This window comes from Diachasmimorpha longicaudata, chromosome 8, assembly GCF_034640455.1.
Source record: "Diachasmimorpha longicaudata isolate KC_UGA_2023 chromosome 8, iyDiaLong2, whole genome shotgun sequence".
NCBI classification, from domain to species: Eukaryota; Metazoa; Arthropoda; class Insecta; order Hymenoptera; family Braconidae; genus Diachasmimorpha; species Diachasmimorpha longicaudata.
The window spans coordinates 6,278,731-6,291,033 of NC_087232.1; the positions used below are offsets into that span (position 1 = coordinate 6,278,731).

The 12,303-nt window shown below is 40.4% G+C and overlaps 3 protein-coding genes across 3 annotated transcripts; all 3 read left to right on the forward strand.

Annotated features, from left to right (window-relative positions):
• LOC135165636 (uncharacterized) lies at nt 1-6,742 on the forward strand. The gene is made up of 21 exons (XM_064127112.1): nt 1-144; nt 417-736; nt 945-1,208; nt 1,311-1,457; nt 1,547-1,618; nt 1,733-1,828; nt 3,207-3,249; nt 3,317-3,367; nt 3,470-3,532; nt 3,611-3,942; nt 4,073-4,330; nt 4,465-4,529; nt 4,727-4,743; nt 4,815-4,864; nt 4,909-4,914; nt 4,996-5,338; nt 5,412-5,529; nt 5,577-5,659; nt 5,755-6,071; nt 6,143-6,400; nt 6,508-6,742. Exons 1-21 carry the CDS (start codon nt 93-95, stop codon nt 6,652-6,654), a joined length of 3,102 nt encoding a protein of 1,033 aa, XP_063983182.1. The 5' UTR covers nt 1-92; the 3' UTR covers nt 6,655-6,742.
• Nucleotides 1,765-3,260, forward strand: LOC135165519 (chymotrypsin-2-like). The gene is made up of 4 exons (XM_064126895.1): nt 1,765-1,994; nt 2,082-2,416; nt 2,588-2,848; nt 2,911-3,260. Exons 1-4 carry the CDS (start codon nt 1,943-1,945, stop codon nt 3,055-3,057), a joined length of 795 nt encoding a protein of 264 aa, XP_063982965.1. The 5' UTR covers nt 1,765-1,942; the 3' UTR covers nt 3,058-3,260.
• A 461-nt stretch (nt 6,743-7,203) lies between the features above and the next one.
• LOC135165520 (trypsin-like) lies at nt 7,204-10,491 on the forward strand. The gene is made up of 4 exons (XM_064126896.1): nt 7,204-8,254; nt 8,440-8,765; nt 9,039-9,290; nt 9,359-10,491. The coding sequence occupies exons 1-4, from the start codon at nt 8,209-8,211 to the stop codon at nt 9,497-9,499; spliced, it is 765 nt and encodes a 254-aa protein (XP_063982966.1). The 5' UTR covers nt 7,204-8,208; the 3' UTR covers nt 9,500-10,491.
• The last annotated feature ends 1,812 nt before the right edge of the window (nt 10,492-12,303 follow it).

Here is a 12,303-nt window from a genome sequence, read left to right on the forward strand (position 1 = left end):
CTTTCAAATGTATATAACAGGGAATGAAAACACGAGTCGGTAGTTTTTTCCGACAAACTACAACGGCGGTAGTGAATTAATTAAAAAAAATTATGGGGCGCAAGGGGATTCAGTTGGTGTTGGGGCTGGCAGTTTGCATTGCTGGTAATGAAAATATTTTTAAAGACCATCATGTCAACTATTTATCCCATTTTATTCATCTGTTCCCATTGTTGATAAAAAATATCATTACTGATCTAATTATGTAAATAATGTAATAACGGAAATATTATTATTATTAGTGTGATTAAGTGCTGGAGTTGATTCAGTAGTTGAATTGATCTGGAAAAAAGTTTAGTTGAAGTTGATTAAGTTCAGAATTTCTCCTCTCTGTGTACAACAATTCGAATTCGCGATTGCACTTGATAATTTTTCAGTGGCTTATGGTCAGCTTAATGAAAAAATTATCAACGGTCAGAATGCCTGGCCCGGACTCTTCCCGCACCAGGTCTCACTCCAACAGAGAAAATCCCACTTCTGTGGAGGGAGCATCATCGACGCCACTCACATACTGACGGCCGCGCATTGTGTTGTCGACGACCTTAGTCAGGTTCTTCGACCTGATGACATTAAAGTGGTCACTGGTGTTGTAGATCACCTGGCCCGCAGGCCCTCCAACACATTCTCTGTTGCCGCGATTATTCCACATGAATCTTATAACTCAAGAGCCCTCAACAATGATATCGCCATTTTGAAGGTGAATATGCAAATTGTATTTTTATTGCGGTTCGTTAGACACTTCCAGAAGATGAGGAATGCGATGGAAGTTCGAATTTAGCGAGAATATGTACAAAATATATCCGCGATTTTCAAAAATATAAGTTGAGGCCGTCTAAAGGGCTTTTAAAAAATAATTTTCAAAATTCTGGAGCGAAGTGGTTCTCAGGATTTGTTGAATTTTACAGTTAAATCGCCCCATCCCTTTCAACTCCCTCCAAAGGCCAATTGGTTTACCGACCAGGGACACCCCATCTGGCACAAGAGTTACAGCCAGTGGTTGGGGAGCGACCTGGACGAATTCAGCGGGTTTACCCGGTCCCTGTCCACGATTTTTGCAACAACTTCCAATGATCGCTCTCAACTTGGACGAATGCAAAAACCTTAATGACGGACGAATTTATCCCGGTCAAATATGTGCTGTCCGCCCAGCAGAAACAGGAATATGTTTCGTACGTACCCCTTTCCCTTTATTATTTATCTGGGGCTAATTGTCATTTGAAAATACCATTCATCGATGGAATTATTACTAATTTTTTGCTCTATGATTTCAGGGCGACAGTGGGGGCCCCCTCATTCACAAAAATCAAATTATCGGCATCAGTTCGTACGTGAAGGGTGGATGTGCCTCCCCAAACGCTGATTTTTTCACTCGCGTTTTCACATATCTCCCATGGATTAATAATGTCTTGGCCAGTTATTAATGACCCCTTGTTCTGCATTCTAATGACTTCTTTGTAGATAAGCTTTATAAATTTTTGTAGTTAATTATTATTTATCGTTTACTCAGGTATTATTTTTTGTACTTTCATTTCTGTTCCTTCTGTTGAGACAGAAAATAAATATTGTGAATACGTCGACTGTAATCTTTTTAAATTTTCTGTTCCTCCAATTCAAATTCCAATTCCCTTTAACTATAAAAATTCCGTTGAATTCTCTTCAACTTGTTTTTACTTTTTAACAAAATCATCACCAGATTCGCAGTTATTTCGGTCATAATGCGATGACTTCACATCATTCGTCACCGAGTTTATATACTTTTCTGAGGAAAATACTTGTGAGATCGTGTCAAGTAGATTGAACTACGATTTTTACGGTACATTCCACCTGGAAGCATCATCTGAACTCCCTTGACACTGCGGTCAGGGTAATTTGTCCATAACATGTTTCCCCATGCATTAGAATCATGAAAGAGCTTATAGGAATTCAGTTCTTGACACTGGCTATCTCGATCTCACGTAAGATACAAAAAATTCTTCAACATTATTTTTCTTCATTGATCAATATGATCAATAATGATATTGACAACCAACAATCATTACCAGTTGGAAAGGTAAGAAGTCCAATGAAGATCGTCGGAGGTCAGAATGCTAAACCCGGTGAATTCCCATATCAAGTTTCAATCCGAAAGTTCAATCGTCATTGGTGTGGGGGTAGTATTTTGGATGCTACTCACATTTTGACAGCAGCCCACTGTTTCGTTTCCGATGAGAAAGTCGTGGACGACCCTTCCGCTCTCCGAGTTGTCACCGGGACGATCTACTCTGAGGACCTACGACCAGAAAATATCTTCGCGGTTTCCAGGGTCATCGCTAACGACTATTACACACCCCACGTGCATAATAATGTCGCTTGGTTCGCTGATATTGCTGTCATGAAAGTGAAGCTACTGTTTCAACATTTATATTCTTGATATCATATTGTGAGCTAAAGTGACTTTGCTCATATCCTTCGATAAAAGTCCCTTTTCCCCACATTCTGATGCCATCAATTGTTCGGTCCCCCTTCGATTGTTGTCACATCCTAAAATGAATTTGATTGACCCTCGCAGTTGAAAGAATCAATACCTCTAGACCGTAATCTTCGCTGGCCCATCAATCTACCGAGCAACCCGACACCCCCTCGTACCCGGGTCATGGTCAGTGGTTGGGGGACATCGCACTACGGTAAGGAAGGCGCAAAAAGCCCGAAATGGCTCCAAAAGCTAGGGATGGAGACCATCAGTCTTCCTGCGTGCGAGATCATTCTCCCCTATCAAGTCAACGTCGGACAACTTTGTGCTATAACACCCCCTGGTCATGGTATCTGTAACGTGAGCTTATCTTTTTTGTTTTCATTGATCAGGAGCATTCAGTAAGGAATTTTCGATGATAGGGAGATAGTGGTGGCCCTTTGGTTCATGACAATCAAGTCGTTGGTATTGTCTCCTGGCTGACCCGATGCGGCGATGGACGACCCCAGGTTTTCACAAGTGTCTACGATTATCTCAACTGGATTCACTGGGCTTTGAATTTACGATGATAAGAATATTACCTCCCAATGTTTTTTCATCAAACGAATAAATTAATTATTTATCATTACGGTGGTTATCTGATCTCTGACAAACAAGGCAATGTTGGATGATAATTTATGATGACTGATTATCATGTGATCTTCTGTGCATTGAGCAGATCCATTCAATGGTGAGGAAAATGACATTTTATTTGCACAACTGTAATGCTCCTGTTTTCTCTCATTAATCTCGGTAAATTAAGTTCAAGGACCGACGGATATAATTTAGTTTATAAATCAGGACCAGAGTTTGAGACTGCGGAAGACGAGAAGATCTCTCGTCCATAAAATATCATTCATCTTTGACTTTATAATCGATACATATAAATGTAGAATCGAATAATCAGTGATTGCAAAAACTATTTCAAAATATCACTATCAGGATCGAGAATGGAAACCAGAAAAATACAATCGATGATGTTGTACTTGGCTGTCAGCATTTTGGGTAAGCTGCAGCACCACTTCCTTGGACCCTAGTCGTCTTTAAAAGATCTAGGTTGACCTAAAGACTGATTGTACCCAGGTGGACATGGGAAACCTCCATCCAGAATCATCAAAGGACAAGATAGCTCGCTTGGAGAGTGCCCGTACCAAGTGCAGCTGCGAAAGGACGACCAACATTGGTGTGGTGGAAGCATCCTCGACGCCACTCACATCATCACTGCTGCGCACTGCTTATCTAATACTCACACAGTGACTCGAGCTGAGGAACTCCAGGTTCTCGCAGGTGTCGTTGATTCCCGTGATCCCAAGGATGACGATCTTTACGATGTCTCCGAAATTATTATTCATCAGGATTGGAATCCCAAACTATCTCGGAATGTCGCCCATTTTGGTGACATTGCTGTTCTCAAGGTTAAAGGAACATAAATGTCCATTGATCGTGTTCAATAAATGGGATAGTCACTGTCTCAGTTTGTAAAGATCATTGAGGACCAGTGGACCAATGATGTCAAGATAAAAAAAATGTTCTATGTTATTATAGTTGGCGAGACCCATTCGTTTCAACCCTTATCGACGCCCGATTAGGTTACCAAGTCGTAATCCACCTGTTGGCACACCCGTCATCGCCAGTGGGTGGGGAGCAACGCATCACGATGTTGAGAACTACAGTGGTCCAAGCTGGTTACAAAAATTGACCATGAAAATTGTCAGCCTGGAGGACTGCAAAAAAGCTCATCCTCAGCAAATCGATGATGGACATATCTGCGCATTAGGTCCCCCGGGGTCAGCAGTCTGTTTTGTGAGTTCCATTTATTTTAATGTTCCAAAGGAAAATCTTCCACGAATCCGAGAAGACCCCACAATCAGGTCTCTGTGTTTCAATCATACTGATTACCCAGAGCTAATTGCTCATTATGGACTGTTTAATTTCAGGGTGATAGCGGTGGTCCTTTAGTTCACAAGAACGAGCTGATAGGGGTTGTTTCCTGGGGCGCCGGGTGCGTCGAAAGGGCTCCAGATGTATTTACCGATGTCCTACTCTTCAAAGAATGGATCCAATGGGCCGTCAAATACCACTGACAGTCACTGTCATTAATTATGTTAGCTATGAACGTACATAGTCGCCATTGGAAATTAATACGAATACTATTGTTGAATGGAAAACACCTGTGAATGATATTTGTAAATTTACCAGGCAATTGAATTGCGCTTGTAAATAAGTCAATAAACTTCCTTTTCTGTAGATAATTCGTTAGCTCATAGATTATGAGCTCATTTCGAAGATATTTCTCCGGACGATAATGAATTAATTTATATAATTCACGACGAATCTGTACAAACAAGAGATTTCTATACTCCATGCTTAACTATTCATAGTTAGTGGTGATTAATTCATTGCTATCCAGTGGAATGTTAAATTCGCCATCGTAATCAGTAATCTCATAAATTTTTGCATGTGCTAAGACATCTGAATCGCAGTCGATGGGTGTTGGCAGCACTTTAGGACAAGAACCTTGTGGCCCTTGTGACAGTGACACTAAATTAATTGACTTATCTAGGAATTTTAAGTACTCATTGTATTTTAATGACAGGCGCGAGAACTTCCTATTTGCACATACAACATGTGCCCATCTGTCACCCACCCTCACCTGTCATCCATTATTTCCGAAGTGTCAATTGATAAATTCCAAAGATAAACAAAACAACTGTTTCGCGATCACTTGCGCAGTGCACCAGATGACCAATTGTCATCTTCTCGGAAGTGACAATGTCCTACAGGCTGAAGTGTCATTTGATAGAATGTACGGTAAATGATGAGCTTGATGAGCAATTGAGACATGAACAATGAAAAAAGTGTAAAGAGGTGTATATAAAATAAGGATGCAAGATGGAGGCATCATTATCATTGATCCTGAAGACTGTCAGTCGTATTGGAGATGATGATGGAATTCAGGAGAATTCAGTTGGTAACGCTGTCATTGGCTACGTGTCTTTCCGGTAAGCTTGCACAACAATCGTTTAGATCTTTCGGTCAATGACACCAGGTGCCATCCTGAGAGTATCCAGCAAGAGGTTTGTCCTGCTACTAGGACACTGACAAAGATCAATCGTAGCAATTTTATGTACAGTAATTGCAAGTCTCTCGCGAATACCCACGTCATTTTGACACTTTTGCCATTCATCCCTCTCTTTATTCAAATAAATATCTCGTTACATCATCAGTTGGATTTGCAAAACCTGCGAGCAAAATTGTTGATGGACATGATGCCTTCGTGGCTGAGTTCCCGCATCAGGTGTCCCTTCAATTAGGAGGACAACATTTCTGCGGAGGGAGTATCATCGATGCTACGCACGTTTTGACTGCAGCACATTGTGTTCTCGCTGATGATGGCACAGTAATCCGAGGAATAGAAGTTGTCACGGGTGTCCTTGATTATCACAACCGCAATGCTAACAACGTTTTCACTGTTTCCCGAGCCATTCCCCACCCAAAGTATGCACCGAAGGACACCTGGAGGAACGACATCGCGGTCCTGAAGGTAAGTGATGTGATTGCAAATTATTCGTTGTGTTTGTCAATTAGTCGTGTTAATTTTCCGAGTTTTTCCAGCTGACGAAGCGGATTATCTTCAACGCTAACCAAAAACCAATCAGGTTACCAACCCGGGACACACCCGGTGGTGCTCGTGTCATGACTAGTGGCTGGGGAGCAGACATCTACCTCGGGGATAAGAGCCAGTCGGTGCGATATCTCCAAAAACTTGCGATGGAGGTGATCAGCCTCCAGCAGTGCCGGAGAGTCTTAGGATCTGGTATTCAGTCGGGACAGATTTGTGCTGTTGGTAGTAGAGGAACTGGTATCTGTGTTGTAAGTATATAACTAGATGAAAACCAGGTAGAGCCATCTAACTATTGACTAACTGCTTCGATGATAACTTGAATTTCAATACTTACATTTTCATTCTCGATATCTAGGGTGACAGCGGTGGTCCATTGACCTATAACAACGCAGTCATCGGAGTTGCTTCCTTCGTCATACCTTGTGCAAAAGGATACCCAGATGTCTACACACGTGTTTACAGATACGTCCCCTGGATCAACCAAGTCAGACGAACCAGCTAACAATATTGATCCTGAAATTAACAAGTGCCTTATCCTCCTGATTATGAGTTAATTAATATAGTCATTTGCCTGAAGTCAATGCTAATAAGACTGTTGGCTGTCAATCGTTTACGTTCAGTATGATCAGTTACGCTTTACGTTTTGTTAGGCCTTTCAAGCTTCTGGTTTGATATTCGTCTTGCTGAAGAGCCCCCGAAGATCCATCATTTGGACGTTCAAGCACTTTTAGCGTGTGCTATTACTCAACGTCAAGGTGAAAGCACCACTTGCGATCAATATCTGTGGAAGCGTCAATATGAGGGATAAATGAGAGCTTCCAATATTCGTAAAACAAGTAACTCATTGGTGATTCAATGTGCGCGACACGTGCGATATATGATAAAGTATTATCTTCGATTTTTACTCTTTTCTTTATGTATTGATTTTGGTTGATAAATAGGTTATTGCGTCATTGAGAACTGATGATTTATATTGCACGATCACTTTGGCGGGACCAGCACCCATTGCGTAATGATGAATCACATGAAGATTAGGTGGAAACATCGATGGAAATCGCAATATCAATACGAATGACGTATCTGATTGAATAGTGCGTCAGGATATTGTAAGAAATCTTCACCGTTATCGATGCTGATATCGGTACTTTTGGTTTTCCTGCTACAGCACAAGGTTGGTATTGCTATTTTTCAATTTTGAAAATATTACGGGTACACAGGCTGGATGATTAGCACATGTCAAGTGAGTTCACTTGACCAAAATGAATAAATTTCCGGGAATTTTTTTCGCAATTTCTCCGGAAAGTGAACTTTTAAGTGTCACTTTTGCGTCGGCGAGGGGATAAAAATTTTTCTGATGAGCTTTTGCGATGATTTAGTAAAATGCTTCTCCTTTTTATTGATTTTATTGTCAGTTATTAATTGTGCCAGGGGGGTGGCGGTGATCCTCGAGAATACAATAACGAAATTATTCGAGGTATATCTAGCGCTGGACCCTGCGGTCAAGGATGGCCTGAGATATATACGAGAGTTTACAGTCATCTTGATTTCATCAACTCGACTATGAGTGCAATTTAATATGCTGATTTGATGGGGAGGAACAATAAAAATTAAATGAACTCGTTGCCATGGCCTTGAAGGTGTGGAACTATTACTCTTATTTTTTATTCTTTGTTGACAACCCAGTCATTCCAAAATACGGTTTAAATGACAATGGGGAAACAGCTCATACGTGTCGGGAATCCCGAACAATATTGAAAGAGGTAAATTCTGTACAACTCGATACAAAAGGTGGCCTTCGATATGTCGATGAGCATCATCAATTGTTGTTCGGTTATTATAGATTTTAACTATCTAGAAATAAATTATGGAACTCTATCCTATCTATCGACGTGTTAACGGTTCTCCAGAAATGAAGAAAGATCATTAGTCACTGAGGATCAGTACCTGTCGGTTCTCCGATTACGTCGGACGTCGAGGCGCACAAATAAGTTGCCAAATCGTTTACAGTCGCTTTTAGTCGACAATCATATCTGAAGTATTGTTTTGAGTGGTCAATATGTTGGTGTATATTCTCCTGGTGATATTATCAGCGATTACTCCAGGTAGGAGAAGAAAATTATGATAATTATTGATCATCATCACGAATACTCATTTTAATCTCAGAAATAATATCAAACCTATTTCCAAAATTCTTCTCGACAAAATGAAAATTCTGTTTCCTCGAGGGACTCACCCTTTGACTGAGTAAAATCGAAAATTAAAGTAATTGTAATCCTAACTCCTTCAGGCGTACGTTCACTGCGATTTCAACTGGAGAATCGCATTTTGGGTGGCTCCGAGGCATCAACGAATGACTTCCCGTCCCTAGTTGCAATCTTCAGACAATCCGAACAAACCTGCGGGGGAACGCTCATCAGCCCAAAGCACGTCCTCACTGCTGCCCACTGTATTTACGAGGGCAAACCCTACGAATATTCTATTCTAGCTGGTGTCACGAATTTGGTCGATTACCAGGGCATCCGAATTGACGTACGTGGAAAAATGCGCCATCCAAACTACCACCCCCCGATTCCTAATTTCCATCATCTGAAGAATGACATCGGCGTGCTGAAGGTCTGTTAACTTGTCAAACCAAATATTCACGCGTACAAAAACTGTCAACAGGAATGAAAATCCCTAGTATCGTCCAAAAAAATATTTTCCCCCATCAAACATACCAATTCTGGAATGAAATATTTTTTCTCTCTCCACGTACCATTATTCCGTCATACCTTAACATAAAATACTTGACAGTGACGTGTACATTGTGTACTCTGCCTCACCATTATTTGACAAAATTCGTTTACTTCCTGTACAAGACCGACTCCACTAACTTCAATATTCCAGCTTGTTTCTTCCATAGACGTAACCGCCCCAAACATCGCTATAGCAAAGCTTCCGGCCCGCAATTTAACCCCTCGTACTGTCGGCTTGACCGGTGGCTGGGGGAGTTTGAACAAAAAAGGCGAAAAATCAGACTATCTTCGTAAAGCTGTTGTCTACGTGTGGCCCTTGAGTCACTGTCAAGCAAAATTTAGCTGGCACACCAACGATCAATTTTGCGGGAGTGGGTATGACGTTCCCACCAACATGTGCTATGTAAGTCTTTATCTTTCATCATTCCTCTTCCTGTTATGAACTCCAGCTATTTTATTTTTCCACATTAGGGGGACAGCGGTGGTCCCTTCATGGTGGGTGACACAATCTTCGGTGTTCTCTCGGTTGCCACCTGTACCTTTCGCGGCACCATAACTTACACGAAGGTCTACTCACATCTGACCTTCCTCGAGGTGGCCTTAAAATTCTGACGATGTTGGTTTATTGATTTACCGATTGGTACCATTGGTACCAACAAGTTTATCCCCTTTTGGTTGAACACTTTCTCCCACATATCGATGTGGCTTCCTAGTCGAAGTTGTGGAGGAATATCGTGTAGGAAGGCTGTTATCGGAAATTGATGAATACAGATGATTAATGTACCAAATGGATGACGATGACAAGATTTTGGTGGAGGAAATCGAACGAGGAGGAACGATTATTTGGGGAAGTGATGGATGAAGTGCTGTTTCAATCATATTAAGTGATGATGTACAACATTCCGGAGAGGCAGTGGCCCTAGTTGGTGTAGGTGAAAGGCTGTTGAGCTGAAAAGCATCTGGCAATTAATGTCATCAGTCATTTTGGTGGCTGTGAGTGGCCTCTTGACGATGGACAGGGAATATGGAGCTCCTAAACGTTGAGGATTAGTGAAACCAGGATCATCAACACATCACGTATCGACGTTATAAATATTCATCGTAGAGCAGCATAAATATTCATCATTAGATGAAGACAATCTTGAAGTATTTTTGGAGGCATTTGTTCGGTTTAGAAGATTAAGATTATCGTGACTTTGAAATTATGGTATTTTATGTCGGATTGTGGCTACTAATTGTTGAGGAGATTGAACATGAAAACGAGAACCGATTGAAATGATTTTTTTAGGTTGTTCCATTCTTCTTTTCGTACTGATGTTGAAGCCGTTGATAATGCGAAACTTTCATTAAATCTCGCCCCGTGAGTGAAACTGAAGATTTTGAATAATTGAAGAAGGCAATAGTGAAAGCTCGTTGACACAAACACGGAAGTAGGTATAGCTTCATTGTCACATCCTTGTAGACGACCATAATCAGATGTTTATACACTCGAGTTCACAGCAGCAAACGGGAAAAATCCCATGATGATGTACGTTCAAATGAATATGAATATTGTAGAGAACCTGATGTCATGCAAATTACAAAAATAAATTCCTGTGTTGTAACCTTTTCGCTGCTGATAAATTTTTCATTATTAGAGTATTTCATGCAAAGTCATGAATAATTTGAGGGCATATGAATAACTTGATTCGCGTGAGTCCACTGGGGGAGGTGGGGGGGAGAGGGGATTAATAACAAAGGAAATGAAAATTTATTCCACTGTTGAGAACTATAATTACAGTCTGAGTAATGAAGAAATCTTTGTGGAGTTCGCTTAGTTTATTTTTTAAGTCCTTCTCCTTCCGTTCAGGGTGTATATTTTTCTCGTATAATATCATCCTAAAATAGTAGTTTAGCTGGCATTTATCTTTATCACTCGACTTCAACTCACTCACTGGTTTGTACCCACGTGCGTTCGTTAGAACCGGAATTCGGTGTAATTACAGCACATGGAAATCAATGGGGAACTGAAACACGGTGATTATAAGAATATTATTTTTTAATGTGAGAGAATTATCAGAGTTTAATGAATTGGAAGATTTTTTATCAGAAAAGATTATATGAGGTAATTAGGTCCATTTTAATGGCGAGATGGAATTTCTATCCGGAAGTAAATTCATGGCGCGATTCAAATTCCGGATCCGTCCTGATGTTTAATATCGTGGTTAGAAATTCTTATCGAGGTTTCAATTAAGGTTCGAGGCTGAGTTATTATCTGGGGAAATTCCTCCGCGGACCTGAATTCAGGGAATCTTGGGAATATATTTTTTCCACACGAATTCAGTCCCTTGAATTTATCCCTGAACCTTAGGGACGTCGGATTAAATTTAAAGAGTGATAATGAAGATGTATCGGAAAGGACGGTGACAAAAAAATAGAATCGCTTTTTTTTTTAAAGAAAAAGATAAACCGGATATCGATAATGCATCAGATTCATTATTGATCGATTGCCGAAGATTCCGAAGCGTTCATAATCCCAAGCCCGGACGATCATGAGGTTGAAATAAACCAGGCGTCGATAAATCAAATCTCACCAGCTCGTATTTCACTATTTCGAAGAGTATCAATTTTCCAGAGGTGAATTGGATAACGAGAATAGAAAACTCTCTGTGTGGCTAGTACTTTACTCCATCGGTTAATTCGAGGGGCATGAGAAAATGTCCAAGGTTCGGTAAAGTCCGAGACCTCGGGTACCAGTCGACTTGATGAAATGTTTTTTATGCTGTTTTTTTGCGCACTGCTGAGTGGTGGAAGTATGAATGAAAGTGAAGAAGGTCAATGACACTGAGCAGAATTGAACGCCAACACCAATTGAGCTTTTCACAAATTTTTTAGATGGTTCACGTACACATCAGTGGTGAGTAATGATAATTTACTGGGATAATTACACAGAAATGGTCATCATGAGATGAAGTGACTTAGGACAAAGCTGGGATTCATTTTTGGAAATTTTTTTTGAAGGTGTCGAGTCATCAGGTTCACAATAAAAATTCTTCGTCAGTATTTTTGAATAAATTTTATTTATTCACAGTCATCATATTTTTGATCATTGTTAAAATCAATTTATTAATTTATTAACTCAGTAACAACAAGATTTTGTAAGGGCCATTTGCCTCCCCCCTCCCATATTCTCATTATACGATAGCCCAATAAATCAAGAAGTAAATGAATGAGTACCTAATGGGCCTAAATATTTTTTTACAAATGAAAGATGAACGATCAATTTGTTTAAACTTTCCGTCAGGTGATAAGGAAAATATGTGGTGAAATCAGGTGACTTTCCTCTTCGTCCCAAGGCTATCCGAAGAATTTAATAACATTTTTTTTCTCGGCCGAAGCAATCTCAGCTGCGATAACCACCTGAAAGCCATCTAGTT